This window comes from Erpetoichthys calabaricus, chromosome 1 (genome assembly GCF_900747795.2).
Source record: "Erpetoichthys calabaricus chromosome 1, fErpCal1.3, whole genome shotgun sequence".
Classification (NCBI taxonomy): Eukaryota; Metazoa; Chordata; class Cladistia; order Polypteriformes; family Polypteridae; genus Erpetoichthys; species Erpetoichthys calabaricus.
This window is the reverse complement of record NC_041394.2, coordinates 88253612-88277039: the sequence shown is the minus strand read 5'-3', so window position 1 is coordinate 88277039 and position 23428 is coordinate 88253612. Positions and strand designations below refer to the sequence as shown.

The window sequence follows — 23428 nt, the reverse complement described above, 5'->3', positions numbered from 1 at the left end:
ACACATACACACACACTCGCATGAGCGTGTGCATGCACACACACGCACACACAGTCACAATGCTAATGCTGTAGTAAACACTATACGCTCGTACGGATGTTGACTATATGAGTGAGGCACGCCGACTCAGACGGAGAATAGGAGACGATTGCCCACAATCTTGCAGCAAGAGAGAGAGAAGAACCATCAGCTCAGTTGTGATCACATGACGCTCAGCAGACAAATAGTATACATACTACTCGTACTGCAAGACCTCGCTCGTTTATCAAGTCAAAATTTATTAAAACTTTTTGCTCGTCTTGCAAAACACTCGTAAACCAAGTTACTCTCAAACCGAGGTTCCACTATATGTTTTTTCTTTACAAAATAATCCTTTAGTATCATTTCTTATAAAATTGGATGTTGAATTTGGTTAACAGATTGCTATGGTCTAATTTTCTTCACTGTCAAGTTCTAGATATTCATGATTTTAATGAGGGCCAAATTTAGTTGTGGTTAGTTGATTAGTGTGGACTGAGACTTGCATTCGAACATCCACATATTAAGCTTCTGACAAAGGGATCAACAGTTAAAAAAACAAACACATATTTGCTTTATTACCTTAACCCATTGTGCAGATACCTCGGACACTGTTTGGTACTTCAGGTAGCTTGTGTTTTTATCAATGTTTTCATATGTTAAAATTTCCTGTTAATAATAAAATCATTTTTTACCATGTGTCTCCTTAACCAGTTTCTCATATTGCATTAAAAGACGTGTATATTATTACTATAGTAACTTAAGATGCTTCTTTTTTGTTTATTACAGACATTTGATAGCCTCACAGAACTTGTAACATCATGTGGTAACTACAGTCAGTACCGGAAGAGGTTTGCAGAGTGTGAGGGTTTTCGCTTCCCTATCCTGGGTGTGCACCTTAAGGATCTTATTGCTGTACATGTGGCCCTGCCTGACTGGGTCGATAAAGAGAAAACAAAAGTGAATTTGGTCAAGACCCAACAGCTTTACACAATTCTTAATGAGCTGGTGCAGGTGCAGGCCACTCCACCACCTATTGATGCTAACACTGACCTCATCAATCTGCTTACGGTCAGTGTTGCAGCAGACACCTTCATTCTAGCCATAATAGTACTGTTTATTTAATGAGTTAGCTCAAAAAGTTATAGATGTGTAATATGATTCTCATCTTTGTTTTGTACAATCAATAGCATTGAGAATAGGAGGTTGTCGTTTAGCATTAAGAATACTGTAGGATTACTTAAGGATAACCTCCTATTCTCAATGCTTTTGATTGTCATTTAGGATGCATGGTTTATAACCATGATGGATAGCATTAAAGGACATTTTACAACTGCAAAGTAGCATGGTATTTTTTTAACAATGATATATTGAATATTGCCTCTATGAAGATATGAAGAAAGTTTAGTATAATTTGCCTTGTTTAGTGCGAAAAAGATATTTTCTGATTAGGGCTGCAACAACTAAACGTCATACTCGATTATTAAAATTGTTGGCAACGAACACTTTCATCGATTAGTTAATTACGTCTTTAGGCTAAGTACGTTTTTTGCGCAATTGCATTGCAACTTCATTCAGTTGTGAACACATTTCGAAAAAAGCAGAAGGTAAGCCAAGTGCCAGAAAAGACAATTCGACCTAACACAGTTTGGGAGCACTTTAGTCTGAATGCAAAAAAAAAAGGTTGTGAGTTGCAAAATGTGTAGGTCTGATCTTATAAGGCATGAGAGCACAACGGAGATGCACCAACATTTCAATAGCAAACATACTATTCCAGGTTCTGTGGAGGTGGCAGACTTGGGGTGGAAGACTTACCTTCTTCCCAGTAAGTTAAATGTTACTTTAGCATTATGTGATAGAAATACAGTACATAACACAGAGTTTGCTAAGCTACGCACATTGACATGACTTTCGGTTTGAAATGAGGAATAATTTTAGTCATTGTCTAGCCCTCTACAATGCGGGAAAAAAATACTAGCATATGCAACAGAATTTCATGATAGGCGACTAAAAAATATGTGTCATTAGCCACTAATTAGTAAACGTTCTGATTTTCACTGCCATATTTGGATGTTTCTTTTGTTTTTACACACTCACTCGGCTAAATGATGGTGTTGCAGTACATGCTTGCATACACATGTAATGTTAGAGTCCTTTTGTTTACAAAAAAAGGATGTGAAGAAACGTAAGCCCCTTTCCGAGCAGAAAACTTTATTTTCTGTCTCGTAAAGAAGTCAAAAACTCAGTGAGAGTGCAGCGGCGTTTCACTCATTCTGAGTGCAAAGATAGTGGGGTGGAAAAGCAAAATTCCAGACTATTTAACTATCACACAAATTGACTTTTATACATTCTGGAGGACGACATGATAATGTGCAGGTACTCCTGCAGCAAGCCTAGTATAGCCAGTAGAATAGATTTTGGGGCAGGATTGCACAATTTCACGCGTGAAAATCTAACAGCACAATCCCAACAGTATACTATGTTATTTGGTGAAATGTTCCATTTCTTTCACTTTATGTGTTTAATTCCAAATACATTTTTTTTACATCCCAACTAATTGATTAGTGAACAAAATAATCTCCAGATTAATCTATTATCAAAATAGTCATTAGTAGCAGCCCTAGCTCTGATTAATATTATGGAATGTCAAGTAACTCTGCTTTACAAATCTGTGCTATACGTTCAGTTAAATAGGTCTGTGTGGTTACAGACTAACATATATTAATACTTAATTCCCTGGACTTTCCTTATTCATTATTCATGTGCAGGTATCCCTGGATCAGTATCACACTGAAGATGAGATCTATCAACTGTCTCTGCAGAGGGAACCTCGAAGTTCCAGACCTTCTGTGAGTATGCACAATAAGTAATTCTGCATATCCTTTATTATTATCCATTGGACCATAAGTTCTGAAGCTGTTTATTTTTTTTAAAGCTAATATTTAAATTTTGTTACAAAATAACTAGGTTTGGTTTCTTTTGGTTTTCCTTCTTCTGAAGTAATCTCAATTATCTTTTTATTAGGAAATTAAAAATGCTTTAGACCAGTGTTACTGAACCACTAGGTTGCAACTCACTTTAGGGTTGTGGGCTGTCATTGGTGGATTGCAGATTTGCTTTTGCTGGGTGGGTGAGTTGGTTGTGCTAGGTTGCATCAGCAATCGTTTGTGCTGCACAATATTTATCCATATTTTTAACTGTGGATGTTTTATGATGAGAGCGCACAAAATCAGAGTTGCCCTTATATATACACTCATTTCATCAAGGGACCAGCTTTTACAGTTGCTATCATTTCACCAAGTGGGACCAGCCCCTCTGCACTTACAGATTTGCGGTTATTTCACTAAGTGGGGGCAACTTGTGGGTCATCAGTAAACTTAAAAAGGTAAAACTGGGTTGTCAAAAGACAGTAAAAGGTTGAGAAACACTGTTTTGGACTATGTTGGCAAGAGTGTATAAAATGAGTTTAGTACTATGTACTTATTCTTGTATTGATGTTCCTAGGCTGATGTAACTCAATTGTGTTGACCTCTTTTGTAAGGTCACTTTGGATAAAAGCATCTGCTAAGCAAGTAAATGAAAATGTAATGTTTTAACATACTATAGTGTTATATACACTACAACTTTAACAGTAGGTTCCCATACGTTTTATACTGTGCCACATTTAACACTTGTTTTGGTTTTTACCAGTATGTTAAAGCTGGTTTTTAAGATCAAAAATAATAAAGAGTTTAATTTTAACTCCAGATAAATAAAAGAGTTTACATTACAATTGCACAGTAAAATACCTATGCAATAGAAAATGTATCACCGTAACATTATGGTAATTAATAAAAGCACAATTGTCTATGTGTCTGTGTATTTGTGTGTTGTCCTTCTGGTTGCTATGTCTCTGTCCTTTCAACAAATTACACATCTTAAACAATTATAGTAATAAAATGCTTTGCATTTGTCATCCAACAGATGACGCATCACAAACATTAAAACTGCTTTTACAAATTCCATACTAAATTTTATACTTCACAGGCATATGCATTGCATTTGTCATTCCAACAGAAGGGTTATCACAAACATTTGTGTAATGCCTTTTATTACTACAAATGTTTGTGATCTACCATCTGCTAGAATGACAGATGCAATGTATTTTATTACTACATGCATTACAAAATACATTCCAACAGATTGCACAGTGCAAGCATTAACATTGAGGTCTACATTGATTACTTAGATTTCAACCCATCTTAGACAGGTAGCACAGCCAGTTTGTTAATAAACATGTAGTACTATGTTACTGTTTAGTAAAGAGTATTTGTTTTAAATCACTTATTTCTTGCAATTATACATCTAGAATAGTTGTTTTCTATGCATTGAGCACAACTTGCATAAGTAGCAGTTCACTATATTTTCACAGGAGATTTGTTGAAATGATAGCATCAAGTTTGTTCATGGGGTTCTTAGATCTGTTGGTGCATAGTGATTGCATTCTGTTTCACATTTAGATTTATCTTCAGCTTTTTTATCGATGGTGTTAACAGCAAGGTGATTGTTTTGGTTTCTTTCCTCAGTTAACTCCATCCACTCCTGGTGCAACCCCTAAGCCGTCTGTGATAGATGAATGGGCCTCAGCAGTGAAGCCTAAACCCGACCAAGCAATTGTTAACAAGCACATTGAAAAAATGGTTGAGGTAAGAAGTTATATTCATCGGCTCTAGAGGTTTCACACTTGATGAGCACAACTTTTTACCATGCATGTGTGCCATTTAATATAAAGCATGCTTTATTATGATGGAATGTAAACCATTTTCCAGTGTGCACTTCATCAAGAGTCTCAGTGAAAATAGATAAATGTACTGGACATCTATGAATAAATTATAAACATCAAGAATATATTAAGCAATGAAGCTAAAGTAATATGTGATATCACAAAAGTTAATGACTTTCATGAACAAGGGATATGTTAAAGAAGAACAGTAATGGGCTAAAAGATGGCATAGTGCTGCTCCTTGATCTTCTGTTATTTTTTTCCCCATTTTGATCTTTGGCATTTGCGCATATATCACCACCCACATTTTGATGGGGAGATATACTGTTATAAATTTCATTTGAAAGTGTTAGGATTATTTCACTTTGAGACACACAAAAACAAGACATAGTTTCTACTTTTAACAGTACATAAGCTGTTTAATGTGGTGCTTTTTTGCCAGTTTTTGAATTTATCAAAACAATGGTAACTGATGCTGCTGGTTTCAGATCAATAATAAGCAGTAAATGTATTGGATAGGGCTGCCAACCGTACTCATATAACGCACCATGGAATGTCTGGGTGGAATTTATAAAATTTTGAAAATGTCCGGAATTCTGTCTTCTAAAATTTGAAAATCTCCATATCCTTATCATTAGTAAAAATTGAAAGCCAATCAGCATTTGTGGAAGTAGTGCGCACACTTTTTCCCCAGAATCTTCACTTCCATTCCGGTAGTAAACAACGCAGATATTAACGAGAATAGTCAATGTCTGTCCAACTTGGCTTTTTCACCTCATCCTTTGAATTCAGCTTTATTTTTTTGCCGAGTAGACAGTTCATTATAAATGTTGTTCCTTTCCTTAATTATTTATAATCCTAATTCACTGTAGCTAAGTGAATGTATTCAAAATCGAAATTACAATTTCACGTTTTCTTTGTAAGATCTTATTTTCTGAGCAGCTTGGTTAAACAAGAAATTTCATACATCCAGATACAGTCTGTCGTATTTAAGTACGAGTAAGTACTGCTTTGTAATATTTTAATGGAAAGTATTATTACCACTCGTTGTTCCAAAATGGATTTATAATTGTAAATGAATGAGTCAACTATTAAAGTTTTAGTTAATTAAAAAAATGTCATATTTATTCTGGCATATAAATTCAATATCTTTTTAGTTATCAGTTGATTAAGTAATAAGTCACTTCTTCAAGTAATTTAATAATATTTTTATAACTCTTTCATTTACATAAATTCAAGAATACCCATTATCCCGAAAAGAAAGTGCAAGTTCATAGACTACTTGAACATCAGATATCCTTGTTTTCGAAAGGGCAGAATAGATTCAGTTAAGGGGCAAATGCTCACAAGATTCAGTAGCATGCTATGTAAAGATTTCTATTCATATTTATCCAAGAACCCAGATTTACTGAGAAAAATGGCTTCAGTGGAAAAATATAAAAGAATGTAGATAAATGCAAATACACTAAATTGAAAAGAGTAAAATTATTTTTATTTTACTAGAAGTGAATTTACCATGTGTATCATTTTTTATAGGTTTACAACAGTTAAGCTCTACAAATAAGAATGGAAGGAATGAAGTCTGTTAATTTAAGAGGCTTGACACATTCAAAATATTTAATGGGTTATTAGTTTGCCAGTGACTGTGATTGTGGCCATCATTTCATAATTATAGTGATAAACTGCTCCTAAAGGTTTATATCATTTAAAAAAAAAAAACCATAAGACAGTATAAAGGCGTATTATGGCATCATAGGGAAAGGCGTCCTCAAAAGTCCTCATTTTTAAAAACCCAAATATCCTCATTTCCAGAGAAAGAGAGCTGGCAGCCCTACTATTGGGTATCCCCCTGCAATGAGTTCATAACATCACCAAGGTACTTTGAAACACTATACAAAATGTTGTTAGGGAGAACAGGACTCAGTAAAGCTTGTTGTACTGGGAAAGTTGTACAGCACATAATAGGTTTTACTTATTTTGTTTACAAGTCTTTAATTGTAATTTGTGCTTGCAATAAAGAAAAAAATAACGTTTAGATAAAAGTAACAAAGAAGTGTGGTGAAAGTTAAAATTTTTGGGAAACGGCAAAATTCCTCATGGTAGTCAATAAATGGAAGCAATTTATATAATTGTGATATTTCAATTTTTTACTTGTTTGAATTAACATTTAAGACAAATTAGTTAAAATAATTATAGCTTGATTTAAATATTGTTCTTGCATTTTAGTCTGTCTTTAAGAATTTTGACACAGACGGTGATGGCTACATTTCCCAGGAGGAGTTCGAGATCATTCAGAGCAACTTCCCTTACCTCAGTAAATTTGGGGAACTGGACCAGAACCAGTAGGTTACAGTTTCAAATATACAGTATCCTGTACCTAGTAGTCTTAGCACTTTAGAGCTTACATTGTCTGTTTATTTCAACATGTAAAATAATAGAAGCCAAGAATATTTACCACCCATTGAAGGACAATTATAAAACAATGCACCATAATGCATACATATTACATATTTCTGTTAAAATCATTAATATGATAATTAAATTTGAAACTTGAATACATTTAAAATTGAAAGTTGGAATATGCTGTTGCCTACTAGCAATTTCTAAACCTTAATTAAAATTTGTATGAGACACATAGAGCAGATCCTGCTTTAGCCATAGATACAAAATGTGTAAACGGGGCTGACCAGAGGAGGGATCGGGATCCCTATCCTTACATGGTTTCAACAAGTTCACATGGAAGACCTGTTCACTCGGCCAACAATTGGGTTACTTAACTTTTTGAGGGCTGAATATTTTTTCCAAAAAAGTGTTTTCTGAAAAGCACACAAAGCAATTGTTTCACACATAAATCAACATCAAACGTCCGTTGTTGGGGCTTTGAGGAAACTGCGTGGGGACGGCTCGACGGGCAGCAGGAATGCACAGCAGGGTGGCTGCCTGGCTGTCTTCACGTGGCAGTGGCAAGCGCAGTGCGACACAATCTGGTTTGTACCTCTTGTCATTGTAAGTGGTGGTCCTCCCAGGTGAACGTTGCCGTTGGCGCATCAGCTACACTAACACGTTCAGCACCATGATCAGCCAGGGTGTGATAAGCTAATGCCAGTACCTCACTTTTGTTTTGGACCTCCAGATCACTTAAATCCCACAAGTCAGAGTCTGATTCAGTGATAATAAGCAAAATGTCATCCATGATGCTTTGTGCATCTGCTTTAGTCTCTCGCCCAATGTCGATTCCATTTTAGAGGTTGTTTGCTCTCCTCTACTCATGCACGTGTAGGGAATCCAAGTCAAATCAAGGAAGCTAACTTTCCTTCTAGCAAAGAGAGTTGAACTAAAACATAATAGCGAGTTTGTCGCACTTTTTGGCTGATTAACATCCTCTATTCTTAAATTTCGAGAAAAGTCGACATCTGCCCTGAAAGAGTTAACCAAATAATCGACAAATCCCTTTTGTTTCTTAATCTCATATGGGCCCTGCCAGTGGGCCAGTAGGATCATGACATTTTCTCCCAGGCGGAACTCCCGGAGCATCATGCCACAGTTGTAATATCGGGCCAGGGATGATTGAGCCTTCTCCATGTCTTCTTTTAGAATGGGTCTAATTTTGTCAAATCTGTCGCGTAACTGTGCGATATATTTCAAAATGTTAATCGAAGGGAGAGCCTCCTCCTCCCATCCTTCCTTTAGGATATCCAATAAACCCCAGGGTTGTCATCCGAATTGCAGTTCAAATGGGGAGAAACCCATGGAGGCTTGCGAGACTTCCCGAAAGGCAGACAGTACGAGGGGTAGTAACTGATCCCAGTTCCTCCTGTCCTCACTGACCACGTTATGCAACATCTGTTTAAGCGTCTGATTGAAATGTTTTACCTACCGTTCTGTTTAGGGTGATAGACAGAGGTCTTAAGATGTTTAACTTTGAGTAATTTAGCCACCTCCCTGAATGTCTCCAAAGTAAAAGGCGTCCCTTGATCTGTTAAGATTTCTTTAAGGATTCTGACTCGTGCAAAGACCCCTACTAGTTCCCTTGCGATTGTTTTTGAGTTTACTGAACGTAAAGGGACAGCTTCAGAATACCGAATAGCATGATCTACAATGACCAAAATATATTTATGTAGTTGGGCAGAGGATTCTAGAGGTCCTGCGATGTCGACCCCGACACATTCAAAAGGGATGTCAATGACAGGAAGGGGAACAAGAGGAGCACGGTCCCTCCTGAGAATCTGTCGAAACTGGTATTCTCGCTAGGAATTATAGAAGCGACAGACTCCTCACTTATTCCCTGCCAATAGAATCGGAGCTTAATGCGAGCCAATGTTTTCTCGGCCACCAGGTGGGTGTGTGCTGCCTTGCAAACCTGCCACCGGTAGGCATAGAGCATTAACAACATTATCCGCATCTCCTGCTCATGCTCTGCTACCCAGTAAGAAAGGTCGCTCTGGAGTACAAAGTGGTGTCCCTGAGGCAAGGGATGTTACGTGCGTTGGCCAGCAACTAGGACATTTGCATTCTTGGCAAACTTAAGGGAATCATCGTTCCACTGCTCCCTATTAACAGTAGAATTACCAAAGCCTACAAAAAAACTTGTAAACCAATCCATTCGCAGCCTGCTATACCATCCCCCTCAACGCCGCAGAACGGGCAAGAAGTTCTCCCAGTTCAAGCCTTGATTATCTGGGAGTGAGTTACCTAGAATTATATAGAGTAAATAATTGTGTTCCGTGTCTACATCATTCTATGAAAACACATCATTAAAACAGAAATGTTTTTCATGTTTTAGTAATAAATGACAAAATGTAGACATGAACTGTATAATGTGTGAAGGCTGATGTCCAAATATCAATTAAACACTTTCACAAAAGGTACAAGCACAATACGACAGCTTCTGTGGTGCAGCGATAAGAACTGCTGAGTTATAATCCAGAGGTCATGAGTTTGAAACCAGCTCTCCCATAAATTTACTGTTTTGAGTAGTTAGCTGCTCTTATTGTTAATATTATACAATAAAACATAACATTTGATTTGTGTCTGTAACAGCCGATGTAAATTTATAGTACTTGTAAAAGTTAGCATTTTTTTTACTTTTATTCTTTCAGTCACGATCACGATGCAACATCCACCCCCACCACCACAGATCTGAAGCTGTTATGTTTTAATCTGAAACTGGGAATAACTGTAGGTGTTAGTGGTGTTTTGAGACAATGGATCTGGAGGGATAAAAGCTGACACACAAATGCTGGTGAATTTGCCTTATTCGTATCTCATTGTCACTTGAATGTTTTTATTCAGTTTTATTGAGTGTTCCTGCTCACGCTGAATTAGTATGCACCTTATGGTCCATGATGTCAAAGCTGCACTGACAAAAAACACGGTGTCCACTGAGAAAAGAAGAGCGTTCTTGGCTCACCTTGCAGAGGAACTTCATTGTCGCTTCTTACAAGAAAAGGCAACGGAAAAAGAAAAAGAGGATGCAACATCGACAAGCTTCTGTTCCAAGACCTCCTCTTCCCCCAGGAAAGCAAACTCAGTCAGTGTCAGGCGCTCCTTCAGTGTAATAGTAACCACAGCATAGAGAGAAGTGTGTACATTGGAACAGGTACACATGTCGTAAATATCGGAAGGACGGTCTTGGGTGCATGGGAACTGTTAACATTTGAATTTGATGATTGTATATAGCGCGGAACTGACCTCTTGTACTATTCTTTCCTCTGCATGTCCTGGAGTACAAAAGAAACATCACCATGCACCAAAATGTGGAGATTGTGCAAGATCGGGGGGAAAAAAAACATGGTCAGTGATTACAACCGCAAGAAGGCATCTGAATGAATATGAATAATATGAACTAGCCGACGCCCACCATAGCATATGGTGGTGTAAGAATAGGAATGGAAAACGGTGAGAAAGGAATTCAGAAATCAAGAAGAAATAAATACTTCTTGAAAGACGCAGTGTGCATATCGAATTTCCGGCCAAGCAGGATTACATGTGAAAGTGATAAATAAATCAGGCTTTCTGAATTTACGTACTATGGCCATAGCATCCTGATAGTTTTGTTGCATGTATATTGGATTTCCTGGAAATGTGGACGGTAATATGATCATTTTGCCTACACGAACGTTTTTATTTTCAGTGTTTGCTTGCAGTGCCTCTGATAGTTTGACGCACAGATCTTGTTGATGTAATCTGAGATAGTTGAGACGCGCGCCCTCTGTTTTAACATACGCATCTATGATGTACTGTTGGAATAGTTTGCCGCTAGAGTGCAAAATACTAAATGTATTCCTCATTGCTAATCTGTACGCGTAAAATTGGCATTGAGTAAGCCTTATTCGCTTGGTGGTTCTTTTATCGGGAACATGTTGTAAATCTTTGTGCCAGCCAATGTCTCCGTAAAGGAGTAAAAGTGGGTAAACCATAGGATCGCAATTCATATTGAGTGTGGAGTTGCCTATGGGATAGATTCAAATGTCCCTTTCGGCAGGCGTTTCGCCATCTTCTCAGACGAAAATCGCTGCAACATCGGTGTGACATGTCGGGGCATTGTATCATCGTAAATCCTGCCTAGGGGTTTCCTTGAAAACCATTCGTACAGATGATGTTGGATTGGACTAAGCGATTTCATGCATGTGTTTGTATGATTTAGCGAAGGGGTTGATGGTTCTGAGCATGGAATCCAGCTGGAGAAGTACATTTTCGCTACATGCAGAATTTGCTTTATTTTGTAAGCGTACTTTAGTAGCTTGCACTGTGTCAAAAACATACAACTGTCCATATCCTGGAGAGGTAGAAGTGTTAGCATATAGTGGAGAGATTTGGTGATAAATTTGCCCATGTATTTTAAAACAGTATGGTCCATGGCCAGGAGATTGAGTTATCTGTGCACCCATGGAAACAAACGCTAGAGAAGGGTTGTATTCTCGAATGTGTTCACAATAATTTTTAGCTTCTGATGTTTGCCGTGTAAGAAGCTGTTGTAAAGACACAGGTGGCTCCCGCAAGAGTGGTAAAGCTACTTTACCGTTGTGGCAGCATCTCGAGTACTTGTTGGATGTATTACGTTCAGCAGGCCAGTATAGTGCATGAAATGGAAGACGACGAATAGGAATCGAGAAATCGTTTTGGCTGCGTGTGGGCAGGATCGGTTTTGAAGTGGAAGCAAGACGAACCAGAAGAGAAATATATACAGTCGAATCTGCTTAATCGGGACACATCTGGATGGAGACGTTTTGCCCCAATTAAGCGGCTGGCCCAATTATGCATAGTTCGCAAAAAAAGGTAAAATTGTGTAGTAGAAAGACGTTACGTACGTTTGAATATATGTTGCACACCATAAATTGCCATTTATTCTTTTAAAAACGGCTTGACAAATTTGTCATCCAAACATTATAATATTCCCTTCTATCCAAATAACAAGAGAAAGGTAGTAAATCGATTCATACATGTGGTTACTGATAGTTAATCCTGTTTATTAAGAAAGCCGTCGGTTTTGCTTTGTCTTGTTCTCTTTATGGACTGGCATTGCACAAAATCAGCGCATGCATCTAATGCAGATAAAGGACTGCCCTTGTTGCCTGTCTGCATGAAATACAATCGCAATCCACCGATAAATTTCCTGGCATCCAGATGAGTCACTTGCTCAATTTCTTCATGCGCATCGGCTTCGTCAGTTTCTTAGTTATCTGTTGTCTCTTCATATTTCGCAGCAATTTCCTCAACGATCTCGTCGTCACAATCTTCATTTTCATTGTACTACTCGATGTTGTCATCAATGCTGATAAATTCCTCATAATTTTCCACACTTTGCAACTGCAAAGTTGTTTCATCAACATAGTTGCTGTCAGTTCGTGTCTCCCGACTGCTCAGAGTTCTTCCAACCGCAATGGGCAAAACAGTTTTGGATAGTGCTCTGGCTTATTTCTCGCCATCTGTCAGCAACAAATTGTATTGCCTGCAATATGTTAATCTTTCCACTAACGTTCGTAGCTGTTGAACTTTCTTGCAGCAGATTTTCTTCGATTGCTTCCAGAATGTAGCTCACCAATTTGCCTCGATACAAAGTTTTCAAATTTTTTATGATTCCCATATCCATTGGTTGCAGGATGGATGTGGTGTTAGGAGGCAGAAATTCCAATTGAATGTTTTTGAAAGAATCTAAGTGAGGGTGAGCTGCGCAATTATCAAGAAGCAACAGAATTTTTTTCGACTTGTGCTGCAATTCCACATCCCATTCTGACAACCACTTTGAAAAAATTTCAGAAGTCATCCATGCATTTTTGTTTGCATGGTACAGAACTGACAATCCATCCATTCTAAGCCCCGTAAAGCATCGAGGCTTAGCGCTTTTACCTATAACTAACAATTTCCTTTTATCACTTCCTGACATGTTAGAACAGCATAACACAATTACGCAATCCATTTCTTTCTTGGAACCCACTAGCATTTCGTGTTTGTAGCACAGCGAACCGTCAGGTGTTGCACGATAATACAGGCCAGTTTCATCGGCATTGTAAATGTCATCTGTACAAAACTGCTAAAGCAACTCGGGTAATTTACTGGACTTCCACTTTTCAGTGCCTTCAGCATCAGCACTTCCTTTTTCACCATGTGCTTTCTTGAACTTAATTTCATGCCTAGATTTCCATCTAGACAACCATCCATCTGTTGCCTTAAATTCGTCATGACCCAACTTTTTAGCTAAATCCTCCGCCTTCGCTTTCAGAATAGGCCCACTGATATGCACGCCTCGTGCAGCTACATCACGTGTAGTCACTTTAGCGAACCACTGATTGAGAGCGTCTTCAACTTCGAGTTCCTTGCCTTCACGCTTCCGTTTACGGGATGTTCCCTGTGCATTTTCTCACAATGCCCATTCACCTCTTAATTTCTGCTCGTTCTTTAGAACACGCAAAATTGTTGATTTCAGAACGCCCGTTATCTTCTCCAGCATACGGGTGCTTGTGTTAGGTGCTTGGTTTTTGATTTTATCAAGCAAGTCAATTTTATCGAAGAGCATTAGGTCTTTCCGTGGCATCCTAACAGCAGCACCCTATCATGAATGAAAATAAGAATTCTATCAACCGTCATGGAATTCGTAATTTTTCAGGTGATTTGCACGACTCAATTTAAAACAAGTGGTGAAAAAATTGCTGCTTATTATCACTTACCAAACAGGAGGTGTCGAAGTTCAGCATACAAAATGTCTTTACCACCACTTCACGTTTCAAACATGACTTTCGGAGCTCCCGAAGCAAATGACCAAGAAGCTCCTAAAGATAACACTGGCTCAACCCTTCTCTTGCTCCTTGCGGGCATCCCAGAGTGGCTCGCTTAACGGGACTCCTTATCTTATCTTTAATTTGTGCGATTCTTGGAAAATTTACTTTGAACTGAGCTCTTTCATTTTCATCTTACCCATTCTCAGCTTTAAAACAGCCAGTGACTCCTGTCCCGAATAAGCGGAATGGTGGCCCAAATAACCGAATGGAAAACATGTACGATTACTCTGTCCGTATTTGTTCTTTACAATTTGGCCCAAATAAACGGCTGCCCCAATTAAACAGTGTCCCGATTAAGTGGAATCGACTGTATATAAGAGATAATGTTGCATCAGTGCCACAGTGTTTTCCGAAATGTACTGCACAGGTCATAAAATGAGTTATTCCAAATATCATATATACCTATGTCTCTGTTTTTTTGTCAGTGTGGCTTTCAAATCATGGACCATAAGTTGCATACTAATTCAGCGTGAGCAGGAACACTCAACAAAACTGAATAAAAAAAATTCAAGTGACGGTGAGATACGAGGAAGGCAGATTCGCCAGCGTTTGTGTGTCAGCTTTTATCCCTCCAGATCAGAGAATTTCCAGTTACATTGTCTCAAAACACCACTCACAGCTACAGTTACTCCCAATTTCAGATAAAAACTAAAAGCGTCAAATCTGGGGCGGGGGGGTGGGTGTTGTATCATGATCGTGACTGAGAATAAAAGTGAAAAAAAAAACGCTTTTACAAGTACTGTAAATTTACACCAGCTGTGACAAACACAAATCAAATGTATGTTGTGGAATATGGCCGACCAGTCATCCCAGCCAATACCCCAGGCCGCCAGTTGGAGCCCTACATGCAGTATAGAGGTGCCCCGAATGCCAGCAGGGAAGCATGGACAGTGGAGTTTTCCTTTACAGCCCTGCTGGATACCTTGGGGGCCAACAGAAGACGCTGCAGGGAGGCCCAGAGACTCGTACGTGCCCTATAACCCGGAAGTACATCCTAGTCACATGGATAGGAGGAATGACGTACTTCCGGGATGAAAAGAAGACTTTTTGATCTGACCCGGAAGTGCTAGGAAGTCACATGGACTCAGGATTCAGAAGCACTTCCGGGTCACAGACTATAAAAGGACTGTGGGAGATCCCAGACGTCGAGCTGAGCTGGGTGAAAGGGTGGCAAAGCGTTTGGGAGAGTGGAGGATTGATTGTTTTTTAAATATTGTTATTGTTTATGAGTATTGTGGAGAGGAGGGTGCTTTGTGCACATTATTATAATAAAAAGTCAAAATATTGGACTTTTATCTGGTGTCTGGCGTTTGATCCGAGGGTTCAAGGGAGCGAGAGTGCCCCTATCTGTCACAATGTTTTTATTGTATAATATTAACAATAAGAGCAGCTCGCTACTCAAAAACGTTAAATTTGCAGGGAAGCTGGTTTCAAACTCATGACCTCTGGATTATAACTCGGCAGTTCTTACCACTGTACCATGGAAGCTGTCGTATTGCATTTGTACCTTATGTGAAAGTGTTTATTTGATATTTGACCATCAGCCTTCACACATTATACAGTTCATGTCTACATTTTTTCATTTATTACTAAAACATGAAAAACATTTCTGTTTTAACGATGTGTTTACATAGACTGTTGTAGACATGGAACACACATGAAATTATTTCCCCTATACAACTCTAGGTAGCTCACTCTTAGATAATCAAGGCTTGAACTGGGAGAACTTCTTGCCCATTCTGATGGTTTGGCAGGCTGCTTGGGCTTATCCACACATTTACAAGACAAAAGGCGCTGATGGAGACGTGCGAAGGGATTTAATGTCGGCCGGGTTTCCAAGTTTTTTCGTAGGTTTTGGTAATTCTACTGTTAAAGGATCCCGACGTTTGCCTAAATTGGAAGTATAACGAAGAAAGAAGGTCATGGGTGACCTCACTGGGCATAGCTTCTGCCCGCAATGCCGCACCACCGTCAGACTCCCTTTCTGGTGGTGCCATCGCAGGTTTCACTACATCACACTTAGTGGCTACATGACTTCTTGATGCTGGCTATAAACGTGGCGTGGAGGCAGTCATGGATGAGTCATCCCCATCCATTAGTAGACCTAATTTAGAATTAGGAGTGAGTAGTGGTATGCCACTTTTATTGTTAGACCAATCTTGCCCTAGAATGACTGAATAGGGAGGAAGGACAGCTGTGGTGATCTTTCTTAATGTTCCTTCCCAGTGAATCACACATAAGGCGAAGCTGTACCATTGAGTTTCCCCCTGAATACAGGTTAGTCTGATCTTACCTTTCAACCACTGTTGAGTCAGTATCAAATGGTGAGCAACAGTGGAGATGTTATTCCCGGAATCAGACATCGCTGTCACCTTGTGCCCGTTTACCAACACCTCTCCTGTATAAGGAAGTGACAAAGGGTTAGCAAGAGCACAATACCTTTCTCCTTTGGCCGAACTGCAGTCCATCAGTTTGTTAAGCAGGGGGCAGGCTGAGAGGAGGTGTCCTGCATTTCTGCACTACTGGCTCTGGGGTGGGCGACATGTTCCTGTTGGGCTTGGCAGGCAGACTTTTGGGATGTCTCAGATTGGCAGGTTGTCTGGTGACACTCGATCACCTCGATTAAGGCCTCCAGGTTCTTATAAGGCTGCCTTCGGACCGGCTGAGCAAGATTGTCTGGAATGTTGTTCACGAGGTTGTCACAGGTTCTACCACCTGCCTCATATCATTTACATCTGGCCATAGTCAGTGTCCTGTTTTGCCTCAGATCTCAAATGCTTGCTCTCTGGTAGGCCGCATGGGGTCAAATTTCCAGCTGCGCCATTCCCTTGCCTGCTGTTCTGAGCATTTGCCATATCTTTTTAACAGTAGAATTACCAAAGCCTATGAAAAAACTCGTAAATCCGGCCCACCTTAAATCCCTTCACACCTCTCCGTCAGCGTCTTTTGTCTTGTAAATGTGTCGATAAGCAGCAAGCAACCTGTTATCACATCCCCCCACAGCCACACAAAGTTTTCTCAGCTCAAGTCTGTTTACCTGCATGTCAGTTGCTTAGAGTTGTATAGAGTAATACTATATTGTTATTTGGAACAACAATCTATGTAAACACATCGTTAAAACAGAAACATTTTTCATGTTTTAGTAATAATTGACAAAATGTAGACATGAAGCATATAATCTGTGAAGCCTGAAGTCCAAGTATCAAATAAACACTTTCACAAAAGTTACAAATATAACAAAACAAGTACACTTTTTAATATGACTGATTTGGTGGCTCAGCAGTAAGAACTGCTGACTGGTAATAAAAAGGTCTCAAGTTCAACTCCGGACGATTCCGTTTTGAGAAGTGAGCTGCTCTTATTCTTACTATTTTAGAATAAGAAAATAAATTTCATTTGAGTCTGAAACAGCCGGTTTAAATTTAAGGTACTTGTAAAGGTTAGCTTTGTTTTTGTTTTTTTTTTATTCAGTTTTATTCTCTGTCATGTTCACGCTTCCCCCTGATGTGACACTGCTGTTTTCACATAATGACGCGCTATAATAGAGGTGAACTTAGATGATGACGAGGGTTCTACATTGGAGAAAGAATGCACATCACACTTTTTCCGTCGCTGTACTACTTGTGACTTTACGCTGTAGAAAGATAAGTAAATAATTAATGGTAAATAGATAAATCACATTCGATCTAGCTACAGTACAGTGATGGCAGCTTCCACCTGCAACTATAGACTCTTCAGTACGCGAGTGACTCTCCATGCTAGGGTTTGGATCTGGATGGTGTATGTGCCCAAAAAAGAAGTCTGACTGCATTCTCGTACCATTACTTGCGAACTGAAGTGTCAGCATGCACTTTTCGTGGGATTACACATGTATTTTTTGAGCATGCCTGTGTTGATCAAACACTGGAAGCTCTGCAGTTTACTTGTGACTTTACACTGTAGGAAGTAAGTAAATAAATCAAGGTAAATAGGTAAAAAACATTCGATCTGGCTTTTATATACAAAGTACAGCGAAGGCAAAAGTGCGACATGCATTCTTTCTGTGATGTAGAACCCTCGTCATCATCTGAGTTCAACTCTGCTATATCTCTCAACTCTCTCTATACCTATGTCTCTGTTTTTGCAAGTGTGGCTTTGACATCATGGACCATAAGGTGCATACTAATTCAGCATGAGCAGGAACACTTAATAAAACTGAATAAAAAAAATTCAAGTGACAATGAGATATGAATAAGGCAGATTCACCAGCGTTTGTATGTGTCTGTTTACCCCTTACGCTTGTCAAGTTCGTTATTGGATTGATCTACTCCCACACCCTAAATAATAACATACACATAGATAGATATACACACACTCAGACCCTAACCACAACAGTGCCCTATGAATGACACACACAAAGTGCTAACTTTTAGCACTTTAAACCACACAAGTGCTATAAGAATAATACAACTTATCACTCTCTCAGCACATCGAGACTTATTTATTATCGGCACAAACAACATACGATGTTTTAAATAGATCTCAGACTTAAATATTACTTTTGGTGTGTAGGAAAATATTAAAACATACAAAGGCTCACCACTTTTGACTATAGGCCATTTATCAGCCAAGAATGCCGTACTTTATGTACTGTTCCCTACTATTGAGTGGAGCTCTCACTCGCAGCCTTAATAAACCTCGTAGCACAAAGGTAATTGCAAATCTCCGGCTGCACCAGGTGCTCAAAGAAATCTAACTCATTGCTTCAGTCACTCAACACATTAAGACAAACCATAGAAAGAGGAAAACAAGTTACTATTTATTAAAGAACAATAATAAGCAATAGAAAATAAGATCAATAGTAAAGTCTGGATAAAATAGTCTTTAAAAAAAAGCTTACTGAGAGGAATCAGTGATGTCAAGGATGAAAGTCCCAGGGCGGCATTTGATTTAGCAATCGATGTTCATGAAAATGCTGTTAACTGATGATTGGATGAAAACTGGTCACACGTGTCTTTGTTTTCTTTTCTGACGTCGCTCTTCCGTCGTCGCTGTTTCTCTTCTTCTGACGCTGCTTTCAAATGAGGCATATTTATTATAAGGTTTCATGCCGTGGTTTCACAACACATAGTTGTTGCATGCACCTGATTGGCCTCTTTAATCTATCTTTTCCTCGATAATAAAGTTCTTTAATGTTGCTTAAAACATCGCCATGTCCGTCTTTCCCAGGCTGTAAACCAAATTGTTGTCCCAGATGTCCATCCATAAAGTAATCATTAGCCCTGAAACATTGGCTCAGTATTCCTTTCCCAGGCTGTAATACCAATTTAGCACTATGCTGTGAACAACTGTTATAGAAGTGAGGTGTAAGGGAAGAGGATATGCCTTTTTTTATAATGCCTCCTACATCTGAATTCATCTTGTTGGGATTGAGCAAAATATACAGTAATAATAAAAATATAGAAAATAATTTGTAGATTTTATACACCATAACAGATACCAATAAGGCAGATTCACTAGTGTTTGTATGTCAGCTTTTATCCATCCAAATCAGAGAATTTCCAGTTCCATTGTCTCAAAACACCACTAACATCTACAGTTATTCCCTGGGTGGTGGGGTAGTATATATCGTGATCGCGACTGAGAGAATAAAAGTGAAAAAAAAGCTAACTTTTACAAGTACTACAAATTTACACCGGCTGTTACAGACGCAAATCAAATGTATGTTTTTATTGTATAATATTAACAATAAGAGCAGCTCACTACTCAAAATGGCAAATATATGAGGCAGTCGGGATCAAACCGCCGGGGAACTCTTGATTACAAGTCAGCAGTTCTCACTGCTGTGCCACGGAAGCTGTTGTATCATCCCTGAACCTTTTGTGAAAATGTTTATTTGATCTTTGGACTTCAGGCTTCACACATTATACAGTTTACGTCTACATTTGGTCATTTATTACTAAAATATGGAAAACGTTTCTGTTTTAACGATGTGTTTACATAGATTGTTGTAGAAACGGAACACACATGAAATACATGTGTTACAAATAACGATCTATTATTTCCCTATACATCTCTAGGTACCTGACTCCCAGATAGTCGAGGCATGAGCTGAGAGAACTTTGTGCCCATTCTGCGGCGGTGGGGGGATGGAATAGTAGGTTGCTTGCTGCTTGTCTTGATCTGCACATTTACAAGACAAAACACGCTGACGGACAGGTGCGAAGGGATTTAAGGTGGGCCGGATTTATGAGTTTTTTCGTAGGCTTTGGTAATTCTAGTGTTAAGACCTCGGCCTTCAGTGTGTCATAATCAGCAGCCTGCTCCTCTGGGAGATCATAATAGGCTCACTGTGCTTCGCTGTTCAAATATGGTGCCAATATTTTAGCCCGCTCTGCTTGCTCCTAGTGATGTCGGGCATCAGTGCGCTTGAAATATAGGAATTACATTTCGATGTTGTCACTCTCAAGTAACAACAACAATACCTTGGACGGAGCCCAGACCTGGTCTTATTGGACCATAGCAGCCCGCGCCTCAGACTGTGCGAGTTGAGTTTGTGTCTCACCCATCTGTACTTTCAACCTCTGCAGATCAGCAAAAATGGTAGATAGAACGGTGTTCAGGTCTTGCTCATCTGTCATCTTCGGAGCTGTATCTTGCTGACTAGGCCACTATAATAAAGCACACAACAAATCAAAAGGAGTTGGGGATCCATCCCATATATGCTGTGCAGTATGAAAAAGTAGTCTATAGAGACTAATCTCCTGGAGTTCCAAAACTGGGACTGATGACAAGTGAACACAGCAGGCTTTTACTGTATAGCGAAGGAAGAGGAAGGATGTGTTTGTAGGAAGGAAGTTGTGTGAGGTCATCTGAGGGTGCCGGTAGTGATGTCATCAGTGAGGGCCAGAAGTGAGGTCAGGGTCAGGCGGAAGTGATTGGTTTATATGGTCTTTTATTCTGGAGTTCTGTAGAGAGAGGAGAAAAGGCATTATACTCAATGCCAACCCCTGGTCTTGCTTCTTAGTGCCCTGATTATAGCCCTTTGACTGTCTACCAAGTGCACATGTGTGACACAGTAACAAATTAATTGAAGGCATGGACTTTAAATGATCCTGGAAACACAGCTTGAAGAGCACTGATTTTTGAATAATGTCTATACGTATGTAAAGTGAAACAAGTTTGTGTTATTTGTTGTTTCAGGACAGCCAGTTACCTAAAAGGTGCTTGTGCATAAAAATTATTTTGGTGTGTGGATGTCCAAATGCTCAGGATACAGTAGTATCATATCAAATGGTGGAATATGTATCAAACTTTTTTTTTTTGTACCTGAAAACATTTTATGGAAAGTAGGCTATTATTTTATTTATTTATCTAGGTTGAAAATGCACTGTAACTGGAATAGACAGCTTGAAGGTAGTAATGGCATGTGTATTGTATGTTATTAGGAAGGCAGTGGATACTTGTGAAAAATGTTATGCCTTCAGGTTTGTTAGCATACAAGTAGCAAGCATGTAACTAGAGAATGATTAATCTAAGAGTGCATGCAGTATTCCTTAGTCTCTCTTTCATTCCTAATGTGAGTAAAAAAAGAAAAAAGTTACTGATTTATGAACCTTGTTATTTAGTAGTTTTTCTCAGGGTATTATTTTTTCAGGTATGGTTTCACCACAGGAATATCCTGTATATCACTGTTTAACTAATGTACTATTTTCTTAAATTATTCAAATGTAGTAATTAACAGCTGGCTCAGTGGATAATGGGAACATAATACTAATCTTAGTTGGTCACTACTACACTACAAAAAAAAGCCTTATGTTTACAGCAGTGGAATTGGGGAAGAAGATGATGAATCACATTTATCTCAGTTTTTCTTTTTTTATTTCAGGGACGGTCGAATCAGTCGAGAGGAAATGATAGCCTACTTCTTGAAAGCAAGCACCTTACTAAACTGCAAAATGGGCTTCATTCATACATTTTGTGAAACTACCTACTTAAAACCTACCTTTTGTGAGCACTGCACTGGTTTTGTGAGTATCTTTGTAGGTGTAATCTATATTTAACATATATCATTGTAACTTTAAAATTGAAGTAAGAAAAATGTTGATTACAGTTTCACTTTTCTTAGCTGTGTTCACTTGTATTGTATAGTACTTCATCAAACATGTCATTCTCAACTAGGGGGCTCTGCCCCCTGCTCGCTTCGCTCGCCAACCCCTGGTGTTGGGAATGACAAAGAGCGTGATGTATGAATGAGATATAGAATAGTGTGAAGGTGTAGATGATGCAAATAGAAAGCAAACAATAAAGTGTGTGGCACAGTGTAAAGGTTTATTGGAAAATTTCTTTGTACACGCCGTTTAAGTGTAAAAGGTAATTCCAGGTCAGAACTTGTAATGTCAATGAAGATGGTTATTGTTGTGATCAGAGTCAAGTTTGTCAGAGCTTAGAATGAGTTGTGTCTCTCCAGGAAGTAATGGAATGACTTGGGTATTTATGTTTTCCACATTAATATTTTTTGGACATAATATAGTGCGTTGTGTTAAAAGGGGCATTTGGTCTAATGAGATTGCTGTTCCAAATCTGTCTGTAACTAAGTCGTCGCAGATAAAGGCTTGAGGAATTGTAATAATATGTGGGTGAAGTCCATCTGTATTGGTGAGTGTACCATCTCCCAGTTGTAATAAGCAATTGTTATGATCTGGTTCTGGACATCGTATCTTTTTTACTAACTGTATCTTTTGAAAGCAATGCCAATTGTCTGCGTATTTTAAGGTGCACTGAACAATAGCTGAGTGCATGGCATGTGGAAGAATAGCTAAGCACTGTCTAAAATCTCCTCCTAATAAAAGTACCTTTCCTCCAAAGCGAATATTATTATTCATAAACGTTTGTAGAAGTTTATGAATGGTGTTGAGTAAGTGACTGGATGCCATTGTACATTCATCAATAATTAACATTTTTGCAAGGCGGATGTCACGTGCAGTGCCACTGTTAATGTTCATAGTGGATACCAATTTGTAGGATCTAATGCAGTTGTTAAAGATTTCACTTTCAGGTACATCGTTAGTTAGAAGCTTCTGTAGATATTCAGGATATGAATGTAAAGGAGGCAGTCTAATTTGACCCTTTTGACAACAACGTGTAAATGTATTACTTGTATTGCCAGTTGTTTCTTCAGGGAAGTGAACTGAATGACAATGATTGCAAATGACATTCATTAATCCGAATGAATTTTCCTGGTGTATGTTTTGCTTGTGCCGTTTGAGAGGCGCGTTGTTGCATGTGTAGTATTTGGGACGTGTTGTTTTGGAGCTGTAATCGATTTGCCTGTGCTGTGTGAGAAGCCCGTTGTAGCCTTCCTTGCCGTTAACGTATGTCTGAGACGGGA

The 23428-nt window shown here is 38.8% G+C and overlaps 1 protein-coding gene across 1 annotated transcript in view; it reads left to right on the top strand.

The window, feature by feature from the left end:
* The window catches only part of LOC114646201 (RAS guanyl-releasing protein 2), a 220414-nt gene that overhangs the window by 145497 nt on the left and 51489 nt on the right, over nucleotides 1-23428 (top strand). Inside the window, exons 10-14 of the mRNA XM_051921194.1 lie at nucleotides 808-1089; nucleotides 2787-2867; nucleotides 4584-4703; nucleotides 7007-7122; nucleotides 21926-22067. Of these exons, the coding sequence (XP_051777154.1) occupies nucleotides 808-1089; nucleotides 2787-2867; nucleotides 4584-4703; nucleotides 7007-7122; nucleotides 21926-22067 (741 nt within the window). The remainder of the gene's footprint in view (nucleotides 1-807; nucleotides 1090-2786; nucleotides 2868-4583; nucleotides 4704-7006; nucleotides 7123-21925; nucleotides 22068-23428) is intronic.